Raw genomic sequence first — 25,426 nt, 5'->3', positions numbered from 1 at the left:
GGTAGGCAAAGGAAGTAGTGTTGACCGAGGCTACCGCTGCGTCCATACCATGCATGCCGCTGTGTGGTATTCAGCTAAAACAGTCACCTACTTAACCATGACAACACGTCTCCCAAAGCAACCATTTGCTTGTATCTTAATCAGGGACCAGGCGTTGTAAAGATCAGAACCTCAGAAATTAAAGTGAAAAGGGGGGTTATTGTGCCAGAAGTACATCCATCCAGCCCTCCTGGTGAGAAAGAAATTGTAAGTTCCTATCTGGCTGCAGACGTGCCTTGCCTCTCATCTCTGCTCCTTTCTGGGTGTCTTGCTCCATTATCTCTCAGCAGACTAGATCTCTCAGTGTTAATCATGCTTCCTGCTCCTCCAACATTCCCTCATGCTACTGTTCCTGGACTGACCACCAGCTGCCTGTCAGCCTCTCAGGAATTGTGGGTTGGGGCACACACCCCGAGTAAGTGCACTGCAGCACACAGTGTGTGGACATGATTTGCTCATTAAGGACCTCTTAGGTACCCACCCACTACTAGTGGCTGAGTCAGTTACCAAGTTATGATTATTCAAAGTTCCTGTGCCCAGGCACTGAACAGCTAAGGAGAGACCTGAAGTGCATAGAACAAGGCCTGTGTAGCATAGAATGCAAAAGAAGGAAGAAAACGAGGGTTGGAAGGACCAGGAAAGCTGCCTGGAGGAGGTGTGGAAAGGAAGGATGGGACAGGGAAAATGTCAAGGACAGATCTTCCGCAGGCAGGGCAAAGAGGCGTGATTGTGGGAAGTAGCGCAAGGGTCACAGCCCTACATTAGAGTATCAGAGAGCTGCGGGTAGATGTAACGGCAGGGCGAGGGCTAGGGGTGGGGAAGTAAATATCATTCTATAGGACGGTGGTTCTCAAACTTGAGCAGGCAGCAGAATCCCCAGAAAGGCTTGTTAGCATATGCGCCCTAGAGGTTCGAATTCAGCAGGTCTGGGCCATGGTCTGACAACTTACATTTCTAAAGAAAAATGATCTGCCTGGTGCTGGCCTGAGTTCCCAGGAGCTGTCTGGTGGCCCTGGTGATGGCCCCTGAGGCTACAGCCCCCATTGCCAGCCCAGCTTGGCTCTCTCCTCTGTCCTGTCACCCCATCCCCACTCCCCTGGTGGCCTGACTCCCACTCCTCGGTGGCCCCATCCCCCGGTTCCTCACGATATGGTTTTTACTTCTGTGGATTTAATAAAAACTTCACCAGTTCAAAAAATAAAAATAAAAAAAATAAAAGGCCGGGCGCAGTGGCTCAAGCCTGTAATCCCAGCACTTTGGGAGGCCGAGGCGGGTGGATCACAAGGTCAAAAGATCGAGACCAACCTTGGTCAACAAGGAGAAACCTCGTCTCTACTAAAAATACAAAAAATTAGCTGGGCATGGTGGTGCATGCCTGTAATCCCAGCTACTCAGGAGGCTGAGACAGGAGAATTGCCTGAACCCAGGAGGCGGAGGTTGCGGTGAGCCGAGATCGCGCCATTGCACTCCAGCCTGGGTAACAAGAGTGAAACTCCGTCTCAAAAAAAAATAAATAAATAAATAAAAAATAAAATAAAATTAAATTAAATTAAATTTAAAAAATTAAAAAAAAAAAAAAGAAAGAAAAACGATGGATGGGGGTGGTGGCTCACCCCTGTAATCCCAGCACTTTGAGACGCCGAGGCAGGCGGATCATGAGGTCAGGAGTTTGAAAGCAGCTTGGCGAATATAGTGAGACCCCGTCTCTACTAAAAATACAAAAATTAGCCGGGCGTGGTGGCACGTGCCTGTAGTCCCAGCTACTTGGGAGGCTAAGGCAGGAGAATTCCTTGAACCCGGGAGGCAGAGGTTGCAGTGAGCTGAGACTGCGCCACTGCACTCCAGCCTGGGCGACAGAGCAAGACTGTGCCTCAAAAAAGAGAGAGAAAAATGACTTTTCAGAAATGGTTCTAAAAGCAGTACACAGGGACAGTCAAGGATTCAGAGTGGGGTCAGGGAGGCTTCACAGCAAAAGTAGGGCAGGGCCAAACTCACACAGCCTAACAGAGAAAGAGGGAAAGGGAAGGTACATCCAAGACTCGTGACATCCGCCATAGGCCAGATGATGCCCAGGGTTCCTGGAAAGATGAAAGCACAAGAGATCCGCTTCCTGCGCTTGACACACAGACCACCTGGCAGCGCCAGAGAGAGAAGACCTGACAAGGAGGCTGCAGGTACAATGCCCCAGAAGACAGTATGGCCTGGGCTGGGACTCAGGCAGACCTGGTTTCACATCCTGGCTCCACACCTACGCACAAAGCCCTGGGTGTGTTGCTCAACTTCCAGGCACACACAATTCTCATGGCAGGCAAGCACAGTGCCTGCCCTCATGGAAGTGTGAGAACTAACCAAGGCAGCAATGCAAGGCAGAGCGCCACGCCTGAACCACAGCAGGCAAGCATGCAATAAATAATGTTAGCAATTGGTTTTCATTGTCGTCGCGTCAAAGGTTGTACTATGCAGTAACGCATAGATGTGTCACCAGAAAAGCCACCCTTTCTGTTGGCTCTCAAAGGGCGTCTCAGGCTGGCATTTACCCTGGTAAATTCGCCACAGTCCAGAGTTGGGGTTTCAATAATTCCTCCTCTGATTTAACAACCCTGTATTGAGTATGAACTTTCTACAAGGTGCTAGGGACACAGAGGTGAGTAAGACCAAGTCCCTGCTCTCTTGGAGCTCACATTTGGTGGTCTTACCAGCACACCCTAAAAGAAGCCAATTCACACTGACCAAGTCACAGAGCCAGCGATTGGAATGGTATTTACAAAGCATCACTCTACCACAGAGTGGAACACACCTCTGTCTACACGAAGACAAGCTTTTGAGTAGACAGAAGGCTGGTTGGTGGGTGCTGATCTGAGATGGGAGTTGGTGGGTGATTGCCAGTGGCCTGGCCTGCTGTCCCTAGGCCACAGTGCTGAAGGCCATGGGCTGGGGCATCCTCTTTCCTGATCCCAAGGCCAACTTCTCTCTTTTTTTTTTTTTTTTTTTTTTTTTTTGAGACAGAGTCTCACTCTGTTACCCAGGCTGGAGTGCAGTGGTGTGACCTTGGCTCACTGCAACGTCTGCCTTCCAGGTTCAAGCGATTCTCCTGCCTCAGCCTCCCAAGCAGCTGGGATTACAGGCACCCACCACCATACCCGGCTAATTTTTGTATTTTTAGTAGAGATGGGGTTTCGCCATGTTGGCCAGGCTGGTTTCGAACTCCTGACCTCAAGTGATCCACCTGCCTCAGCCTCCCAAAGTGTTGAGATTACAGGCGTGAGCCAGTATGCTTGGCCTCCCAAGGCCAACTTCTGACCCTTGGGTTTTCCTGTCTGAATGCCCAGTCTGATTAGCGTTTTGTGACCATTTGGCCTCTTCAAATGGTTGAGAAGTTGATAACACTCACTCCAACCCTTCTGCCGGAAATGATTTCCTGACTAGGGTTTCTCAAATATTTTTCCCACATTTCAAGACTGTCCTACGTCAAATGTTGTTTGTTTTGCACTCCAAGAGCAACTTTCCTACCATTGACCTTTCAAACTTACAACAGTACCTTGTTTTTACAAAGCACTCCACAGTCTGTAAAGGACAGTGACGTGTTTATCGTGCATTTGGAAAGGAGGTAACAGGTGTCTGTGATGTCCAGAGACCACGCCAGAGCTTGGCAATGGGGGTGTCCTTGGTGGCAAATACCATTTTCCCCACCTGAGAGATGAGGGAACAAGGGCTCAGGAAGGGAAGGAACCAGCCTGGGCCAGCTGGGGGAGAGGTGACTAAGGTCACAAGTGGACGTGACACAATGCATATGTTACAAGTCACAATGGTGACATTGCAAACTGATATGGGGAGCCAAAGAGCCGAGAGATCAGCCAATGAGATAAGGAAGTCAAAAATAGTTTCAGGTATTCTAACCCAGAAGACTGGGAGAATGGTGGGGTCACTTACAGAAATGGAAACATTAGAAAAGGGTGTTGTGTTTGGGACAAATGATAATAGAAAATGCTTCTAGAGCCCTTCCCATGTACCAGACACTGTCCTCACAGCCTTGACCCTCTCAGCGCCCTCATTAGGTGGGTACTGTAATTATTAGGATAACCAGCCATTTAGATTTGCCTGAGACAGTCCCGCAGGATGCTCACTGTCCTGATTTAATTCTTAAAACCACCCCCATTCACTCTCAAAAATATCCTGGCTCAGAACATGAGTCCTATGGGTCCCCTTAATTATTATCCCGCAGCTATCCATGAGGAAACTGAGGCATAGCTAAATGAAAGAACTTGACTCCAGTCATGCAATTGTTAAGTGGCAGAGCTGAGATTTGAACCCAAGCAGCTTGACTTTAAATGGCATGGTTGTAACTACTTCATGGTACTGCTTCCCAAAGGAGGTGTTGAATCTCATTTTTCACCTTTGAAGTTTGGGGTGAAGGCTGTCCACCCATCCAGCAGAGACCCCTCCGCAGGCCGATGGGAATACAAGACAGAATGAAGGGATGCAGGCGATTGGCCTGAAGAGGTGAGACACGGAGAAGACATGCCGAGAGGTGCTGGTACACAGGAGAGTGGATGAAGCCACATATGGGTCTCCTCTCCTGGAAACCCTTCCCAGGGAATGAAACAGAGCTTCTCTCAAGCCTTCTGCTCCTGAGAGAACATCCCATCAGGGCTCAACCCAGAACCTCTGTATAATACCAAGAATCTAAACAAAAAGAAACTCTGCCCAAGGAAAGGAGGTCTCCCGGAGTTAGAAGACCTGTCGTGTTTTTTTGTTTTTTTGTTTGTTTGTTTGTTTGTTTGTTTGTTTTGAGATGGAGTCCCGCTCTGTAGCCCAAGCTGGAGTGCAATGGCGTGATGGCTTACTGCAACCTCTGCCTCCCGGGTTCAAGCGATTCTCCTGTCTCAGCCTCCTGAGTAGCTGGGATTACAGGCGCCCGCCACCACACCCAGCTAATTTTTCATATTTTTAGTAGAGACGAGATTTCACCATGTTGGCCAGGCTGGTCTCGAACTCCTGAGCTCAGGTGATCCTCGGCCTCGCCTGCCTCAGCCTCCCAAATTGCTGGGATCACAAGCATGAGCCACTGCGCCCTGCCAGGAGATCTGTCTTACATAGAAGCTATAGGTCTATGAGACAGGTTTTCTGGTGCAAGGAGAAATATTTCATATCCCTGACCCCACCCCACCAAGTCTGTTTTATGGGGTTTTAAACATCTATTCAACCCTCCTGGATATGTTATTCACTCTGAGATGATCCAAGGGAAACTCCAAATCCTACGCCCCCTCTTGGCTCATTCCTGTCTCTGCTTCTACCCTTTGCACCTGACTCTTCCTTCAGTGGCTGAGTTTCAGGGAACCTAAATTGATCAGCCTAGGCCAATGGTAACACAGAGGAACTTCCTAAAAGGAGGAAGGGATCTATCATAAACCTGCCATATCTTATGGATTTCAAAGCAAAATTGAAACGATTTGGAAGCTATCTACTTCACAGATTTTCCTTCCGCCTTTAATTCCTGGGACGGTGAGCTAAGAGGTAAGCTTTGCCTATAAACATGACTGAGAGTTACAAGGTGTCAACTTTCTAAATCATCCAAGTAGTTTCTCAAAAATAATCTTTCTGGCCCCGGGCGCGCTGGCTCACGCCTATAATCCCAGCACATTGGGAGGCCAAGGTGGGTGGATCACATGAGGTCAGGAGTTCGAGATCAGCCTGACCAATGTGGTGAAATCCTGTCTCTACTAAAAATACAAAAAATTAGCCAGGTATGGTGGTGCACACCTGTAATCCTAGCTCCGTGGGAGGCTGAGGCAGGAGAATCCCTTGAACCCAGGAGGTGGAGGTTGCAGTGAGCCGAGATCACGCCACTGCACTCCAGCCTCAGTGACTGAGAGAGACTCCGTCTCAAAAAATAACAATAATAATAACTCTGGTGGCCAAACACTTGTCGAATCCAAAGTTAACACACCAAAAATCTTTGTTGTGTCTGGGTTTCAGTGGAAAAAACAATCAGAAAGAACTTTAGTACAAGAAAAAAAATCCATCTACTGTAGTAGAAAAAGAATTGTGAGCTGTTTCTTTTCTTTTCTTTTTTTTTTTTTTTTTTAAGACAGTCTTGTTCTGTTGCCCAGGCTGGAGTGCCATACCTGGCATGATCACAGCTCAGCTCAGCCTCAAACTCCCAGGCTCAAGCGATCCTCTCACCTCAGCCTCCCAAGTAGCTGGGACTACGGGCACCACCATGCCCAGATAATTTTTCTTTCTTTCTTTTTTTTTTTTGTAGTGACAGGGTCTCCCTATGTTGCTCAGACTGGTCTGGAACTCCTGGGCTCAAGCAATCCCCCCACCTTGGCCTCCCAAAGTGCTGGGAATGCAGCCATGAGCCGCTACACCCAGCCAAGATGTTTCTCTTAATAACATAAACCAAAAAAGAGTTTTCATGATTTTGAATACAATACAGCGTGGAGAAACGTTCAGTAACTTTTGGTTTAATTATCCACAGCTGAGACAGTTATTGAATCAACATTGTTTTAATTATAAAGCATTGATTAACTTATGATGCATGATTAACCTAAGTCTCATTTCACATGCATATTTAACAACTAAATTATGTGAAAGGTGTTCAGGTGTGTAACCAGAAAGGAAATTCATAGGTTTATTAGCATTAGCGTGTTCTCTTCTTCTCCCTGGGTGAGCGTGAGAACAATAAGTCCACTCAAAGTGAAAATTCATTTGTTCCAAGATTTCCCTCAGCCTTCCAAATCCAGCTGACAAGAACAACCTTACTGAGACAAGCTGACTTTTCATCTTGGAAAAGCCACACTTCTGGTCTTAGATTTTCTTTCTAAGAGCAGTTTATGTTCCTTTTTTTCACACACTTATTTCTATTGAAGCAAATATTCAGATACGTTCAGTAGTGGTGCATCTTTGTCTTTTGAGAAACATTTGCTTTTGGAAATTGTCGATTAAGATGGAAGATGGTTGCTTATAGCCATTACTGGAAATAGTGAAAGAATAAAAAAGAAAAAACAAAAGATAGAAGATGGGCTTGAGGATAACCAGAGCACAGGCTGGTGAATGCTTTAACAAGATTCACACACATTACCTTCCCTGCCATTCCCATGAGATATGTGAAAAGACACCGTCATCGTCCCTCTTACAGAGACAGAAATTGAGTCTCAGTAGGTCCAGGACTTCCAATCCTAACCCCCTGCCCTTCCCTCGTGCCTCAATAAAGCCCCATTTCTATGGGTTGGTGGGTTGCCTGGCTCTCCTGGAGACCAAGCGCAAAGACTCCAGGAGCCCGCTGTCTTGAAAAGGTGTTTGTGGTAAGGCCATCCTTGGCCCAGAACTTGGCACAGAAGCTTTTAAGACACATTTCCCACAAATCTTTTGAAGCCTTTTTTCAATCAATGATTTGAAATTTCCAGGACTGTCACCAGGGCCAGAGAGAACTAAAGTTCCTGTGTGTGCTGAGATGACACCAGTGAAAAACCCTGGCATAGGGCCCAGCACTTAGAACTTCCAGAAAGTTAGTTTTCTTTCAACTGTGTTATGCCAACCACGTTTTCAAACAGTAATCACTCAAGAGGCTTCTGCATCAAATCTTCACATGCAGCTCCCATGCCACCCTCCAGAATTCACCAACACACAGGCCCACCAGCAGTAGGCTACCTTTGCACAATATTCTCTAATGGCAACTCCAAAGCCCGGGCTCTTTCCACCACACTGTGGTCCGCTAGGTGGGGCCATCGCTCAGCCCACCCTAATCCAGATGTGATCACCCTGTGATCTGCTTCTGGCGAGATTCTCAGTCTGGACAGGTCTTCCCCATGAGATAGAACCTGATAAAGAGCTAGGGCGATTCTAACCAGATTACCAAAGGTCCACATAACTTCTAAGTTTTGGCCTGGTCTAAAGGAAAACCTGCTCTTTCCCTAGTGATGAAGGAACTCTTTTATCTCTAGCTTCTAAAGGGAAACAAAAGAATCCCTCTTTTACTTTTTAAGTACCTCCATCAGGGTCATGAAATCATCTGTCAAGACTATTTACCTTTTATGTTTCCATTCTGGTAAGAACCCTTTAAATGAGGACACTGCTGATTGCTGGTGATGTTTGTTTTTTTTTTTTTTGAGACGGAGTTTCGCTCTTATTACTCAGGCTGGAGTGCAATGGCGCGATCTCGGCTCACCGCAACCTCCACCTCCTGGGTTCAAGCAATTCTCCTGCCTCAGCCTCCTGAGTAGCTGGGATTATAGGCACGCACCACCATGCCCAGCTAATTTTTTGTATTTTTAGTAGAGATAGGGTTTCACCATGTTGACCAGGATGGTCTCGATCTCTTGACCTCGTGATCCACCCGCCTTGGCCTCCCAAAGTGCTGGGATTACAGGCGGGAGCCACCGCGCCTGGCGGTGATGTTTTTTGAGCAAACACTCGTGGGTATGGATGAAAGCCAGTGGCAGGTCAAATGACTCTTTGGGGAAGTTACTTCTCCTGTATTCAGATTTCACTAAAAGGTTCAAAGATGAAAGCAAACCCAGATGTTGGTCTTAATTGCTGTCCGTTTTTGTAATGAACAAGTGTTTTTCCCTTAGCTAGTGTATCAGGCAGGGTTCTACCAGAGAAACATAATCGGTAGGAGATACACATACATGTCCAGATTTACTTCAAAGAATTGATTTACATGATTGTAGGGATTGGCAAGTCCAAAATCCACATGGTAGGCCAGCAATCTAGAAACCTGGGCAGATGCTGTAGTTTGCACATGGAATTCCTTGTTCCTTAAAAAAAAAAAAAAAAAAAAAATCTGTTTTGTTCTTAAGGGCTTTGAATGATTGGATCAGGCCCACCCAGATTATCTAGATAATCTCTTTTACTTAAAGTAAACTGATTGTAGGTGTTAATCACATCTACGAAATGCCTTCACGGCAACACGTAGATTAGCATTCGACTGAATAACTGGGAAATACAGCCTAGCCAAGTTGACACATAAAATTAACCATCACAGCAACATGCCTGCTAAATTTTATCGACTGTCTTACAGACTGTTAGAGACTGTGGTAGAGAACTGTGACGGCCGCTCTCAGTTTCACCCTGAACCAAAGGCCCCTATCAAATAACCACATAGCCAAGCAAAATTCCAGTCAATGGAAACATTCACTGGTTGGCTGGCTTCCCAAGGAATAGCACCAGACAGAAAATGCAAAAATGAGGAAAGCAGGCACCAGAGGCAGAGGGGCAACAGAGGTCTAGGGTTTGGTTCTCTTTTTATCTTTCACTGGGAGGTGGTGAGTTAGCCCTGTTGCCCATGTATGCAGATGGGAGAAGCGATTTAGAAACTTCAGAGCAATTGGTGATCCCCAAAAAGGGTGTATCTGGTTTGAAACGAAGCATTATTTTATTCGAAATGGTTGGTGTCCCAATTCTGTTTTGCCATTGGCCGATATAATTGTGGGTTTGCACACGGCCGGCACATGCCAAACAGAAGTAGACAAAGCTCTCACTCTGTAAGTGGAAGCTTGGGTAGGAGCTGCCTCCACCAGAAAGGGAGAGGGTAGTACAAATGGTCTTGTAAGCCTGTTCCTGCTATAGTTCTAGAGGTGGCTCGGAACCTTCTCAGCAAATATAGCAGTTATTTATCGTTGTGCATTTCAAAACATAGTGGCTTAAAACAATAATCATTTATTTTGCTCATGAATATGCAACTTGAGCAGGGCATGGTGGGAAAGGCTCACGAAGCTCCATGTGGCATCAGCTCGGGTGGTTCTATAGGGCATAGAGGTTCTACTTCCAAGATGGTTCAATCACATGGCTGGCAAGCTGGGGCTGGCTGTCAGTCAGGAGCCCAGCTGGGGTGAAGTGGGGATCTCGGTTTTCTCTCCACGTAGGGCTCTCCATGTGGCCTGGGCTTCCTTACAGCATGGCTATGTACAAAAGGAAGCATCCAAAGAGAGAACCAAGTAGAAGCTGTATCACCTTTTAAGACCGAGGCTCAAAGTTTTGCGTCATCACTCCTACACCATCCTATCCACCAAAAGTGAGTCATCAAAGCCAGTCCATATTCCAGGGAGGGAAATGAGACTCTATCCCTTGATTGGAGGAGTGGCAAAGAGTTTGCAAACAATGTTTTAAAGTCACCTCAGCAAACAATATTCCTGTTGTCCACTCTCCCATTGAGTACTATCTCTGACACCTCCTTTCTTCTCACCAACAGCCCCCAACCATTCAGCTTATCACCAAGACTTGTATATTCTGTACCAACAAATATCTTCAAATCTTTGCATTCTCTCATGTCACACCTCAACCAATGCATCTTCCTAACTGACCTTCCTGCTTCCATGCTTTCCTCCTGTGATATTTTAGATTAGGTTCCGTTGCATGTGACAACAAATCCAAGTGACAGTGGCTTAAACAAAATCGAAATACACTTTTATTCTTAGCAATAGGGTCTCACTCTGTTGCACAGGATGGACCACAGTGGCACGATCACAGCTCACTGCAACCTCCACCTTCTGTTCTCAAGTGATTCTCCTGCCTCAGCCTCCTAAGTAGCTGGGACTACAGGCATGCATCACCATGTCTGGCTAGTTTTTGGATTTTTTGTAGAGGCGGACTTTTGCCATCTCACCCAGGCTGGTCTCAAACTCCTAGACTCAAGGGATCTGCCTACCTTGATCTCCTAAAGTGCTAGTATTACATGCAAGAGCAACCATGCCTGGCCAAAATATACTTTTTAAAAAACGTAAAAGAAACTGATACATAGTTGTCCAAGGCCAATGCAGTGGTTCCATGATTGTCAGGCATCCAGGCTACTTTATTCTGCTGCTACACAGCCCTTAGTGTGCCGTGATCCAAAATGGCTGCTTGAGCACCACCCATCACTTCCACATTGCAGCCAGGAAGAAAAGAGTGAAGAGGCTGGGCACAGTGGCTCATGCCTATAATCCCCTTTGGGAGGCTGAGGTGGGCAGATCACGAGGTCAGGAGTTTGAGACCTGCTTGACCAGCATGGTGAAACTCCGTCTCCACTAAAAATACAAAAATTTACCAGGTGTGGTGGTGTGTGCTTGTAATCTCAGCTACTCAGGAGGCTGAGGCAAGAGAATTGCTTGAACCCGGGAGGCGAAGTTTGCAGTGAGCCAAGATTGCACCACTGCATTACAGCCTGGGCAACAAAGTGAGACTTCGTCTCAAAAGAAAGGAAAGAAGGAAAGAAGAAACGAAGGAAGGAAGGAGGGAGGGAGGGAGGGGGAAGGCAGGCAGAAAGAAAGAAAGAAAAAAGAAAATAGTGAAGAAAGATACATCCTCTAGAAAGAAAGAAAGAAAAAAAGAAAGAAAGAAAAGAGTGAAGAAAGATACATCCTCTCCCTTTAAGGACTCTTCCCAGAAATTTTTACTTATAACTCATTGACTGGCACCTAGTCACGTTATCACCCCTAGCTGCAAAGGAAGTTGGGAATGAAATCTTTATTTGGGGTAGCCATATGTCTAGCTAAAATGTAGGGGCCAGTGACTAGCAATCTGGGCCACACTCCTCTGAATCTATTGTCCACGTAACAACCCAGAACCACTTTCCTAAAACATATAGCTGAGCATAAAATGTGTATCTGCCTAAAGCCTTCAGTGGCCCCCTATCCCTTCTACATAAAACCAGAATTCCTTCAAATGATTTCATCTTTCTTCCATTCTGGGATTCCTCTCTGTTCACTCTCACTAGTGATACTGTAGCTTCAAAAAGCCCTAACCAAGCTGTAGTTTCTAGCACATTCTCTCTCCTCTCAAGATGTTTGCATATACTGTTCCCTCTTCCACCCTCTTTGCAAGTTAAGGCTTCAGCTTAGACTTCACCATCTTTCAGGAAGTCTTTTAGGATCTGTGTTAGTCTAGTCTCACACTGCTGTAAAGAACTACCTGAGGCTGGGCACCATGGTACACACCTGTAATCCCAGCACTTTGGGAGGCTGAGACTGGTGGTTCACCTGAGGTCAGGAGTTCAAAACCAGTCTGGCCAACATGCTGAAACCCAGTCTCTACTAACAATACAAAGTTAGCCGGGTGTGGTGGTGGATGTCTGTAAACCCAGCTACTTGAGGGGCCGAGGCAAGAGAAATGCTTGAACCTGGAAGCTTGAGGTTGCAGTGAGCTGAGATCACACCATTACACTCCAGCCTGGGCAACAAGAGTGAAACTCTGTCTCAAAACAAACAAACAAACAAACAAACTACCTGGGACTGGATAATTATAAAGAACAGAGGTTTAATTGGCTCACAGTTCTTCAGGCTGTATAGGAATCATGGCTGGAGAGACCTCAGGAAACTTACAATCATGGCAGAAGGCAAAGAGGAAGGATGAAAACTTACTCCTTATCACGAGAAGCGCAAGGGGGAATCCACCCCCATGCCAATCACCTCCCACCAGGCCCGTCCTCCAACACCGGGGATTACAATTCCACATGAGATTCGGGCGGGGACACAGATCCAAAGTGTATCAGGGTCCCACAAAAATGTTTTGCTTTCTTTTAAAATCAGAAGAAAAAAAGCAAACTTTCCAGTCCAAGAACATGTTTGAATGTATAATTTTAATGTCTTTGTACCAGTGCAGCTGTACAATATAATTTTTAGTATTTTTCACGGAGGAAGGAGCCTGCGAAAGCAAGGGTCCCAAGGGCCCGTGAAAGTTGTAATGCGGCCCTTGTCCTGTGGCTCCAATAGCTCATTTCAGTGTTAGCTCTTCCTACACCACATCTTAACTGCCGGGCACCTGAAGGTCTCTCCCAGCTGAGAGGCACCTTGGAGGGCGGGGCCTGTTTTTCTCCCTTTGTTTCCACAAATGCAATCTGAATACAGCCTGGAGCTAACTGCAGGGTTATATGATGTGATCCTTGATAAGGGTGCAGGTCCTGCCTGGCTCCCTTATCTTTACCTACCATTATCTACCTTTATCTACCTTTATCTATCCTTACCTACCTCTCACCCATACTGTCTTAGTTTCAATGCTAGGTATATGTGGCTTGGAGCAGCTGACTTCATCTCTCTAAATCTCAGTATTGCCATCCGAAAAATGGAGCAATAGTAAGTTCTTGTATGGTAGATAAAAGAATACACCACCTGTGAAGGGCTTAGAGCAGTTCCTGTTGCGTAGTAAGCACTCAATAATTATTACGTATTATTGTTGTTGTTGCTATGGCCAATTAGTGTCCTATGTCTCCCAGAAATCCGTTCATTTAAGAACTGGGTCCTGGAGAAGAGAAGAAATTACTCATCCCCACCCCCACCCCCTGCTCCCCAATGATCACCTCTAATGGTGGAATTTCAGGCTGTGTAGGAGATGACCAGAGACAAAGAGGCAATCCCATAGCCTCAAATCGTTTTCTATGGCCTCCACTTGGGTGGTTTATGGGGATGGGGGCAGGGCAGGGCCTATTACTGGGAAAAGGCACAAATATTAGGGTCTAACCCACTGGGTTCAAATCCTGAATCCAACTTTTCCAACCGTTACCTACACTCTGCATTTCAATTCCTTCCTGAAAAATGAGGTTCGTAATAGCACCTACCTCTTGGAGGGTCTGGGAGGGTTCCGAGGCACCGATTGTGAATTACCACCGTCTATTAATTTACCTGATCCTCATGACCTGTTAGGACCCTCGTCAATTTAAGCTGGAACAGGAGGTATGGAGAGCCTAAGTAACTTGCCTGAGGTCACACAGCTGTTAGTTGTGGAAGCGGGTAAAATGCTGGCAAACTGGCCCCAGGACCTTTTTCTTAACTCTATTTCTTTTCATCAGGAGGTTCGTCCTCGTCTTTGTTCGGCATGGGGAGAAAGGTGTAGGGTATGGCTAGTAAGTCATGAAAAAAAAAAAAATGCCTAGGTTTGTATCTCCAAGTTTTATCCCAAGAACACAGTGGTGCATATAAAGACGCTCATTGTCGCCTCATAGTTGTGATATCGAAGTCAAATGGCAGAAGGAATCAAAAGAGCCCATGGCAGGGAATGAATTCAGCGTGGTATCAGCCTTCTTTCCAAGGGCAGGGTCGGGGTGCAACGGTGGGTAGAGACACAGCAAATGCAAAACTCAGATGGCCAGCTGAGGGGTAGGGAAAGGGAAGGAAGGGTCCACCTTCCCTCCCCTTCCTCCTCTCCCCAGCCCTCCCCTCGCCTGCCCGGTGCCCTCCTGCCGTGCTCCCCAAGAGAGCTCATTCCCTTCTCTGTTCCCTGGGTCTCTGTGGCCCCGCCCCCAGTGTAGCCTGCGGTGGGCGACAGGGCCTCCCACCCCGCACCCCCAAAAGTGCTCTGGCCCCTCTTCCCAGCCACAAGGGTCTGCCCCCTCCTCCGCCTGGGCAGAGCCACCCAGCACCTTCCACCCCCCAACCCCCCTACCTGGCCTCCATAACCTCAAACTCTCCCACACCTCTAACAGCAGAATCTGCCCATTCCCCCCCGGCCCCCACCAGCCCCTCACAAGAGCTGGGCACCCACCCTGTCTTCTCTCGCCTTTTTCCCACCTGCTCCTAGGGCCTGGCCAGCCCCCTCCTGCGCTGCCCTTCGCAGCGACTCCTGGATCGTGTGGTCAGGCGCTACGCAGAGGTGGCCGACGCTGGCAGCATCTTCATGGACCACTTCACCGATCGGGACAAGCTGCGCCTGCTCTACACGCTGGCTGTCAACTCACACCCCATCCTCCTACAGGTACTCAGGGAGCAAGCCCTCTAGGTTAGAGGTCAGCCTTGGACTCCCAGAAGCCGCCCTGGATTGAGCCCTCTCCCTCTTTTTATTGCATGTCTTGGGGCCACTCGCCCGTGTTAGGACCTTTCTGGCATTTGCTAGTTTCTACAGTGTGAAAGTGCTGTGGCTGCTGTAGAGGAAACAGGGGTGGGAGCCCAGAGCTGGGAGGAGGATGGGGATAGGAGGGAAGAGTAGCCACCTTCACTGCCTGAGCAGCCCTGAAGGGCTGTGTAAAGGAGGCCAACTTTGACCTGTGCCTCAAAGATCAGTCAGATGAGAGTGAGCTCAGAAGCGGAGAAATAGCCAAAGAATGAACCACCCAGAGATGTACCTTGCAGTTATGCTTGGAAAGGAGAGAGAGAGAAAAAAAAAGTAACTCCTAAATGTCCATACACAGGGAAATGGTCGAATAAATGAAGATGCATTAAGGGCCTGGTGATAAACTGGTCAACAAGACAAGTAGGGTCTCTCCTGCCTTCACGCAGCTTCCAGTCCAGTGGTAGAGACAGACACTTAACATGGAAACAAACACCCATAAAATATGTGGAGCCCAATCACTGACTGACCCCTGACCTCAAAGATAAGGACACAGGGGTCGCATAATGGAGACAAAGGGAACTAGAAAGTGGGAGAGAGGAATTGGAAAAGCAGGAGGGGTAGAGAGAGAAAGAGGGCGGAAGAGGAAGCAGAAGACGAGGAGGAGGAAGAGGACTAAGAAAAGGAAGAGGAAGGAAGGAGGGAGGGGAGGAGAGGGAAAGGTAGGAGGAGAAGAGAAGGAAGAACAGGGGGAAAAGATACAGGTAGAGGAGAAGGAAGCCATAGCAAAGACAGTTAATAAACACTGGCCAAAGGGATGATGATGGAATACATAGTAACAACTATCATTTACTGAGTACCTGCTATGTGCCAGGCATTGGGCTGAAAGTTTGACATTATCTCATTTATTTATTTACTTATTTTGAGACAGAGTCTTGCTCCATCGCCAGGTGCCAGGCTGGAGTGCAGTGGCGTGATCTTGGCTCACTGCAACCTCCGCCTCCCGGGTTCAAGCACTTCTCCTGCCTCAGCCTCCCTGGGACTACAGGCGTGCGCCACCATGCCCAGCTAATTTTTGTATTTGTAGTAGAGATCGGGTTTCACCATGTTGGCCAGGATGGTCTCGATTTCTTGACCTCTTGATCCGCCCGCCTCGGCCTCCCAAAGTGCTGGGATTACAGGGACATTATCTCATTTAATGCTGACAACCTCCGCCCGAGAATATTATTATTGTCCCCTTTCCAGATGAGGTTCAGTGGAGTTCTGAGATGTGAAATGACTTAGCCCAAGTCACTTTTGGCCAGCGTCAGTAATAGAACCCAAACGCAGAGCCGTCCCACTAAAACCTGCCTGCTGACATTGGCCTTTGAAATAGTGGTGGAGGAAAAGGAATTGCAGGTTGTCCTGTGCTCTCACAGGTCTTTTCTCCCAAACCTTGGCTGCTTCCAGGCCTGGCTCCTGAGAGGCATGGGCTAAGAGCATGGGGCTGGGACCCTCCACTCAGCTCTGGGCCCTGCCCAGGAGAGGCATGGCATGGAACCCGTGCAGGCAAGCACAGTAGGCCCAGGAATTCCCTCCGTGGTACCTTAGTAAGAAAGGTCCCCTCTGGGCCAGGCGTGGTGGCTCATGCCTGTAATCCCAGAACTTTGGGACGCTAAAACGGGCTCGTCAACTGAGGCCAAGAGTTCAGGACCAGCCTGGCCAGCATGGTGAAACCCAGTCTCTACTAAAAAATAAAAAAATTTTATTCTGATGCAAGACAAAAATAAAAATAAAAATAAGTTTAATTAAAAAAAAAAAAAAAGGCCAGCTGCAGTGGCTCACACCTATAATCTCAGAACTTTGGGAGGCTGAGGCGGGTGAATCACAAGGTCAGGAGTTCGAGACCAGCCTGGCCAACATGGTGAAACCCCATCTCTACTAGAGATACAAAAAATTAGCCGGCTGCAGTGGCGCACGCTTGTAATCCCAGTGCAGGAGGCACGGCAGGAGAATCGCTTGAACCCAGGAGCCGGAGGTTGCAGTGAGCTGAGATCGCGCCATTGCACTCCAGCCTGGGCAACAGGGCGACACTGCATCTCAAAAAAAACAAAACAAAACAAAAATAGGCAGGCGCAGAGGGGCATGCCTGTAATTCCAGCTACTCAGGAGGCTGAGGCAGGAGAATTGCCTGAACCTGGGAGGCGGAGGTTGCGGTGAGCCGAGATCGCGCCACTGCACTCTAGCCTGGGTAACAAGAGCGAAACTCCGTCTCAAAAAAAAAGAGGTCCCTGTGAGCAGGGGAAACTCAAATGGGCATGGGTTCTTTGCAATGCAGTATGTGGGATAAAATGGGCAGAGGACTGCAGAAAACCATCAGAGATGGGATGCCTTTGTTTTTCAAAGAAGGAAAACAAGGAAGAAAATGCTGAGTTGCTGTTATTTACCCCATAGTTTAATCCCAGCACTTTGGGAGGCCAAAACTGGCCCATCAACTGAGGTCAAGAGTTCGAGACCAGCCTGGCCAGCATGGTGAAACCCAGTCTCTACTAAAAAATAAAAAAATTTATTCTGCCGGGCGCGGTGGCTCAAGCCTGTAATCCCAGCACTTTGGGAGGCTGAGGCGGGTGGATCACAAGGTCAAGAGATCGAGACCATCCTGGTCAACATGGTGAAACCCCGTCTCTACTAAAGATACAAAAAATTAGCTGGGCATGGTGGCACGTGCCTGTAATCCCAGCTACTCAGGAGGCTGAGGCAGGAGAATTGCTTGAACCCAGGAGGCAGAGGTTGCGGTGAGCCGAGATTGCGCCATTGCACTCCAGCCTGGGTAACAAGAGCGAAACTCCGTCTCATAAAAAAAAAAAAAAAAAAAAAAAAAAAAAATTTATTCTAATGCAAGACAAAAATAAAAATAAAAAAAAAAAAAAAGGCCAGGTGCAGTGGCTCACACCTATAATCTCAGCACTTTGGGAGGCTGAGGCGGGTGGATCACAAGGTCAGGAGTTTGAGACCAGCCTGGCCAACATGGTGAAACCTCATCTCTACTAGAGATACAAAAAATATCTCTAGTATATATCTAGATGGTTACCATTCTAGATATAGCTGCTTCAAAGAAATAGTCAATAAAAGGTTAGCCAGGGTACCTCTCCACTTTTCATCTCACAAATCCACAGGTTCGGAACTCTCACAAGGAGGCAGAGGAGACAGGTGAGGGCTTCGTGCTTCCATAGGCTACTGTTAGGCTGTCTGGAAGGTTCCAGTTAGTTGGGGAACATCTGTTCCGTGTATGTAGCTACCCCAGCCAGACACGTTCACCCAGGGCTGGCAGGAGAGGGGCTTAAAGCTAGTATAGTAGTTCCCAAAACTTCAGCCACCCACAGAACACCTTCATTTTAGCCCTGTCCCAGAACAAGGTACCTGTACTGGTGTATGTGTGTGTGTGTGTGTGTGTGTGTGTGTGTGTGTACAAATATGCATTTTATATATATTTGTGTGTATATATACATATATAGTATAACATATTAATATAATATATAAACATATATAATTATGTTTATATCTAAATTACATAATTCCATATATTTACATTATGGTATGTGTATGTATATATACGTATAAATATAATGTGTGTGTGTATATATATATACTTTTTAAAAAATTTTTATTACATTTTAGGTTTTGGGGTACATGTGAAGAACATGCAAGATTGTTGCATAGGTACACACGTGGCAGTGTGATTTGCTGCCTTCCTCCCCTTCACCTATATCTGGCGTTTCTCCCCATGCTATATCTCCCCAACTCCCCACCCTCCACTGTCCCTTCCGTATTTCCCCCTAACAAACCCCAGTGTGTGATGCTCCCCTCCCTGTGTCCGTGTGTTCTCATTGTTCAACACCCGCCTATGAGTGAGAACATGTGGTGTTGGATTTTCTGTTCTTGTGTCAGTTTGCTGAGAATGATGGTTTCCAGGTTCATCCATGTCCCTACAGAGTCTCGCTCTGTCACCCAGTCTGGAGTGCAGTGGTACAATCTTGGCTCACTGCAGCCTCTGCCTCTTGGGTTCAAGCAATTCTCCTGTCTCAGGCTCCAGAGTAGCTGGGATTACAGGCATGCGCCACCACTCCTGGTTGATTTTAAAATTTCTAGTGAAGACAGGGTTCCACTGTGTTGGCCAAGCTGACTTCAAACTCTTGTCCTCGAGCGATCCACCTGCCTCGGCCTCCCAAAGTGCTGGGATTACAGGAATGAGCCACAGCACCTGGCTGCTGTTATTTTTAAAAATGTTTTTCTTTAGTAGCCAGGCATGGTGGCACCTGCCTGTAGTCCTAGCTGCTCAGGAGACTGGAGTGAGAGAATTGCCTGAGCCTAGGAGTTTGAGGCTGCAGTGAACTGTGATTGTACCACTGCACTCCAGCTTGGAGAACAAAGCAAAACCTCATCTCTAAAAAAAAAAAAAGAAAGAAAGAAAGAAAAAAAAAAAAGTTTTTCTTTAAATCAGCCTTAAGTCGATCTTCCATTATTTTTCCCATAGCCTCTTCCTAAGCAGTGATATCTGTGAAATCTCAAATAGTCCTATTTTTTTCAGCTATACAACTCTTACACATATTTCCCTGAATCCCGGATACTATCTAAAATTGTGGCAAGTCCATTAACATTCTCATACCCTGTTTGGAGGAACTCTGTTGAAGTGCAGTCTACTACAAAGAAATGAGAGCAGCCTCCTTTTCCGAATCTTCCCATCAGTAATAGAATTTAAAAATGGGGAAGGGGAGGGACAGAGGCATTGCACGTTCCAAGACGTATAAAAAAGGTTGCAAGACACGTCGCTGATGTGTTTTGAGATGTTGGTCTTTCTGTGCTTGCCGTGAGGGACAGAGATAGGCAGACAGACAGATAGATGATAGATGATAACTGTCACCAGATTTTTCTCTCTAATCCTCCTCCTTCTGGCTTGGCAGATCTTCCCTGGGGCCGAGGGATGGCCGCTGCCCAAGTACCTGGGCTCCTGTGGCAGATTCATCGTCAGCACCAGCACCAGACCGCTGCAGGAATTCTATGATGCACCCCCAGATCAGGTGGCTGACCTTGCCTACCAGCTCCTGGGTGTCCTGGAGTCTCTGAGGAGCAATGATTTGAACTATTTCTTCTACTTCACCCATATTGATGCAGACATGTTCGGTGTCTTTAACAACGGGCATCTGTTCATCCGAGATGCCAGTGCAGTGGGCGTCATCGACAAGCAGGAAGGTACTCAGCATGGGCCTGGCTGAGCAGCTGTCGGAGGGGAAGTCAGGGTGACTGGAGCTAGGGAGGGGTGGCTAGGGGTCACACTACTGGGCCTTTTCCATCTCTGCATGTCACAGTGAGACCCACTCAAGTTTGAAGAATGTTTGATTTCATCTAAAATGTCCCATACTCCTATTTGAATTTCTGCCTTGCCCCTCCTCGCGCTCTCGCTCTCTCTTTCTCTCTCTCTCTCTCTCTCTCTCTCTCTCTCACACACACACACACACACCCCACCTTTGGGTCCATCTCCTGCTCAGAGTCTTTCTCATCAGATGCCTTTACCCTTTATCTGAAACTTAAGTATCAGGCTGATTCACTGGTACATTTTGCAATCTGTTTTGGCACAATTGCTCTTTATAAAGTTTTCAAAGTGAAAAAACATGGAACCAAACAAGGTGGGTGACTGAATTGTGTTTCTCACTATGTGTAAAGGCTCATTCAGGGTTCTAGAACCCTTCAAACACCCTAATCTCTAATGCTGACCAAATTTGCTGAGCCCAATAAGAGGACAAAGGGTTTTATTTTCTAATTTCTGATTTTGTTTGTATGCAAAAGCCTACAAAAATAGACAAATTAAACCACACTTATTTATTTCCTGATTTGCCTTTAAGAAGAATCAAATTAGAAGAAATGAGGCTGATTCCAGAATATTCTGGATATATAAATCATGAAACGTCAGACATAGTACAACTCATCGAATACATATTTGGGATTACTTGTTTTTTCTCCTAACTTTGCATATTATTTTTGTTTTGTTTTATTTTATTTTATTATTATTTTTTTAGACAAAGTCTCACTCTGTTGCCCAGGCTGGAGTGCAGTGGTGCAATGTCGGTTCACTGCAACCTCCGCCTCCTGAGTTCAAACAATTCTCCTGCCTCAGCCTCCTAATTAGCTGGGATTACAAATGTGTGCCACCACACCTGGCTAATTTTTGTATTTTTAGTAGAGACCGAGTTTCACCATGTTGGCCAGGCTGGTCTCAAACTCCTGACCTCAGGTGATCCACCCGCCTCAGCTTCCTGAAGTGCTGGAATTACAGGCATGAGCCACCGGGCCTGGCCCTAACTTTGCATTTTATAGGCACAAATGAAACCAGTCTCAGTAATTTTCTGAGTTTCCTAATTTAGTAATAATGAGAGTCTAACAATATGGATGTGATCTCTGCAATTATCAGCCTAACTTCTGGTGAGGTAAGTGGGTTTTCCATGCCCAGGCCTCACCTTATTGTAGCAGAGGACTCCTTCCATGTGGTTCTCAAAAGGAACCACTGTGTCTCTGAGTCCTAAATCTCCTGGTGACAGGGAAATGCTAGGAGACTATCCTATGTGTCACCCAGCAATTCTTTTTTTTTTTTTTTTTTTTTTTTTTTTGAGATGGAGTCTTGTCTTACTCTGCCGCCCAGGCTGGAGTGCAGTGGCGCGATCTCAGCTAACTGCAGCCTCCACCTCCCAGGTTTAAGCGATTCTCCTGCATCAGCCTCCCAAGTAGCTGGGATTACAGGTGTGAGCCACCGCCCCAGCCTCACCCATTAATTCTAATTAGCGGTGCCCTTCCTCAGTGAGCACAGGTGTCAGGGTGTTTAATACTTCCCATTTGTCTTTTAGGCAGCCAAGAAGCCACCGGGGCCGGAGAGAATAAAGACATTTTTAGCTGCCTGGTTTCCGGCTGCCAGGCCCAGCTGCCCTCCTGCGACAGCATCTCTGAGAAGCAGAGCCTGGTGCTGGTGTGTCAGAAGTTGCTGCCTCGACTTCTCCAGGGGAGGTTCCCCTCCCCCGTGCAAGACGACATAAACTCCGCTCTTGCTCAGTGTGGGGACGCCACCCGCCCAGACCCAGAAGCCCTTGGGGCTGCCAGCCAACTGAAAGACATCTTGAGGCCCCTGAGAACCTGTGACTCCAGATTTGCCTACCGTTACCCAGACTGCAAATATAACGATAAGTTCTGAAAGGCTGGTGTCTAACTAGCCTCGGGGATGACACACTGGGCTCTCCATTCCCCCAGTCGGGTTGCTGCAAGGTTGAAAAAAGCCGCTCTTTTTAAAATATGAGGACAAAGGCACATGCATTTCTCAGGGACTGAGAGGGAAGTTGTGAGATACCATGTGTCTGTCTCTGCTGGCTGGTACGTCCTGGCAAATCCCAGGGGTGGGGGGAGGGCATCAGAAGACCTGGGTATGGACGCTCACTCAGTGTCTTTGAGCATCAGTTTCCTCTCTTCTCCACCAGACTCTCAGGAGGGTGAAAGAAGACAGAGATGGAGCCACCATTGAGCGTATGTCCCAAGCGTGGGGCTTGGGACGTGTGCTCACCACCTCCATCCCAGCGGTTATGAAGTGTGTTCTGGAAAAGCACAGAGGCAGGGAGCACGGGGAAGAGCCGCGCAGGTCAGGAGGCTGGAGTGGAGGGAAGGCGGGGGAAGACAGGCTTCCCGCTGCTACCACGTTAGACTCGGACAAAAGGGGCCCCCTTCCTGCTCCCTATGGCCCTGCCACACTCCCAACGCCACTGCAGGATGAGGAGACTGCGGGCCAAAGGGACACGCCTGCCACTGCCTAGAGCCTGGTACCTGGGGCTTCATCCCCCTGCGCATGGAGCTTCTCCGGGTGTGGGAAGAAGCCCGAGGTAAGAAGAGAAAGGGGAGCCAGCGGGGGGCCAATGTGTTAGCCCAAGTCCTCCAAGAGAGGTGTCAAGACAGACTGAACGGGACGGAGATGTGTTAGGGGAAATGCTTGTGTGAAAGGAAAGGAGGGAGCCGGAGAAAACTGGGAGGAGCATGAAGTCGAGCTGCAAGCTGAGCCCCAGCAAAGGAGAGAAGGTCCGGCAGAAGCTTGCTGAGCTCAAAATCGAAGAAAGATCCAGCAAGGCGCTCAAGGGGTGTTCTCAAGGCAAAGGCCATCAGAGGATCCCCATGTCTCCCACAAATAGACCCCTTTAGCATCCCTGCTGCACGAAGTGGTTGGTGGATACAGCCTGTGGGAAGCGTGGCCTCCGCCCCACCACAAAGATAGATTTCAGAGCAGAGCAGTGGGGGCCCCTGGTCAGCCCTGCTCCCTAGAGCAGGAGATCTTGAGTGAAAGAACATTCTTCTTGTAGCCACAGCTGAGGCCCTGAACCAGCTCCGTCCACACCACAGGCTTCAAGTTGGGACTCTGAGTCTGGGAATTTTCATTCAATTTTGGCCTTACAGGTCACTCAGCAGAAATACATTTTTTTCAAGGTCAACCAATAGAACATACTTTTATTCAACAGTTCGTTCGTTGGTGTTTTAAATATTTAGCTACATGGCATGTCGGCTTCCATGTACACTCTTGCCTTGGCCCCTGAAACGTAAGCGGGGGCTCTTCTGCACCTTTGCCCAGCCTCCCTGCCATCCCTTAACCCCAGAAACCTCTCAGTGTACCTCCTCTTTTCTACCTCTGAATCCCCACCTTTAAAGTCAGAACAGGCCAGGCACGGTGGCTCACACCTGTAATCCCAGCACTTTGGGAGGCCTAGGTAGGCAGATCACTTGACGTCAGGAGTTTGAGACCAGCCTGGCCAACATAGTGAAACCCCATCTCTACAAAAAATACTAAAATTAGCCACGTATGGTGGCATGCATCTGTAGTCCCAGCTACTCGGGAGGCTGAGGCAGGAGAATCACTTGAACCCGGAAGACGAAGGTTGCAGTGAGCCAAGATCATGCCACTGCACTCCAGCCTGGGCAACAGAGTGAGACTCAGTCTCAAAATAAATAAATAGATAGATAAAAATAAAGTCAGAATACCTGGCTTAACAGGCCTCACTATCCAGATGAGGAAACTGAGGCCCGGAAAGGAAAAGTGATCTGCAGGGATATTTCCAGAACCCCTGCTATTAGGAGGCTTCTGTTACCCCCACCTTCAGCCTCTGACTCTCACCTGTGCGACCCAATTCTGGTCCCTTCACTCCCACTCAAAAATGGACCCCAGAAAAGCCTCAATTTGAGGTGTACCTGGTTGCCTTTTGGATTTTCTCTTGACTGCTACAGGCACTGTCCCAGGGCGACCACGATTGGGAAGGTGACTGGCCAAGCTTGTGGACTGGCCAGCAAGCTCGGGCTGCCTGAGACACTCTGAAATGGCTGCTTTCTGGTCACAGTCCCTCTCCTGCTGGCCTGACTACAGCTGGCCCCCTGACGACAGACCAGGAGAGGCCACAGCCTCCAGAGCCTCCAGTCCACCGGAGGAAGAAGGCTTACCAGAGAGACTCTCTGATGCCTGAGCCAGGTCCCAGCGCTTCTCCCTACGTCCGGGTGTGTTTCCACCGCAAAATGCCGCCACACAATGAGTGACTTTGGCCCCGTATGGGCCAGCGTGTGGTCCCAGGTAACCCTCAACTACCTCCACCACACGTCTGTCTACCTGTGGTGATGAGCACTGGCCCTGCCCCCTTCTCTCCTCCAGACTAGTTGCCTGAGACGCGGAGCAATGTTCCTTCTAAACCATCCTGAAGCCGCTGGCGATGCTGGGTCCAGGCAGGAAATGCAGACTTGGCACCTACCTCTATCAGCAGAAAGAGACTTTGCGCCCCACTCGTCTGAGTCCCAGGATGGAGCCAATAAGAAGACCAGCGAGCTCTCTTCTGGGGAGCTGTTGGGAGATTTGTTTTTAGTATAAATTACAATAATATTCTGTGTATGTGTACAGCTGTGTTCACATCCACAGTGTAACCTGTGATATAGTTTGGATGTTTGTCCCCTCCAAATCTCATGTTGAACTGTGATCCCCAACATTGGAGGTGGGACCTGGTGGGAGGTGACTGGGTGATGGGAGCAGTTGCCTCCTGAATGGTCCGCGCCCTCCCCGAGGTGATAAGTGAGTGCTCTCTGAGCTCACTTAAGATCCGGTTGTATGAAAGTGTGGCACCTCCCTCCCCCACCTCTCTCTCTCACTCCCGCTCTCACCATGTGACAGCTGGCTCCCCCTTTGCCTTCCACCATGGTAGGAAGCTTCCTGAGGCCCTTACCAGGAGCAGATGCCAGCCCCACACGTCCTGTACTGCCTGCAGAAACATAAGCCAAAATAAAGCTCTTTTCTACCAACTACCCAGCCTCTGGTATCCCTTTATAGTAATACCAAAACGGCCTACTACAAGCTGCGTGCTAAGGAAAGCAGGGCAGATGTTAGGCAGGGCCTCCATATGCGTAGGAGTGGCTCTTCCTAGCTTCAGCAGGTCACAGAGTCCCTTTTCTCATACACCTTCACTACAGAGCAGATGTTCTTGTCAACATGCCTGAAGACCACAGGCCTCACTCAGCTGCCTTCCTACTGCGAATACTGCTACTACTACTAAGACTTTCTGCTACTACTTTCCTACTATTACTATTTCCCTACTAGTACTATTTCCTATTACTACTA

General features: G+C 47.9%; 1 protein-coding gene across 3 annotated transcripts in view; it reads left to right on the top strand.

Annotated features, from left to right (window-relative positions):
- The window catches only part of DIPK2B (divergent protein kinase domain 2B), a 52,089-nt gene extending 26,976 nt beyond the window's left edge, over positions 1-25,113 (top strand). Inside the window, exons 3-6 of one of the 3 annotated variants that reach the window (XR_012515566.1) lie at positions 14,533-14,706; positions 19,719-20,007; positions 21,654-22,170; positions 22,275-25,113. Coding sequence is in view for 1 of the 3 variants with exons in the window: in XM_003939491.4 (XP_003939540.2) it covers positions 14,533-14,706; positions 19,719-20,007; positions 21,654-21,994 (804 nt within the window). In the remaining 2 variants the exon portion in view is untranslated. Of the gene's footprint in view, positions 1-14,532; positions 14,707-19,718; positions 20,008-21,653 lie in introns of all 3 variants that reach the window. The other 2 variants (XR_005581216.2, XM_003939491.4) reach the window with 2 other exon arrangements.
- Positions 25,114-25,426: the final 313 nt, after the last annotated feature.

The sequence above is a fragment of the Saimiri boliviensis genome, chromosome X, assembly GCF_048565385.1.
Source record: "Saimiri boliviensis isolate mSaiBol1 chromosome X, mSaiBol1.pri, whole genome shotgun sequence".
Classification (NCBI taxonomy): domain Eukaryota; kingdom Metazoa; phylum Chordata; class Mammalia; order Primates; family Cebidae; genus Saimiri; species Saimiri boliviensis.
The sequence above is the reverse complement of the archived record's forward strand: the minus strand, read 5'-3'. Positions and strand labels throughout refer to the sequence as shown.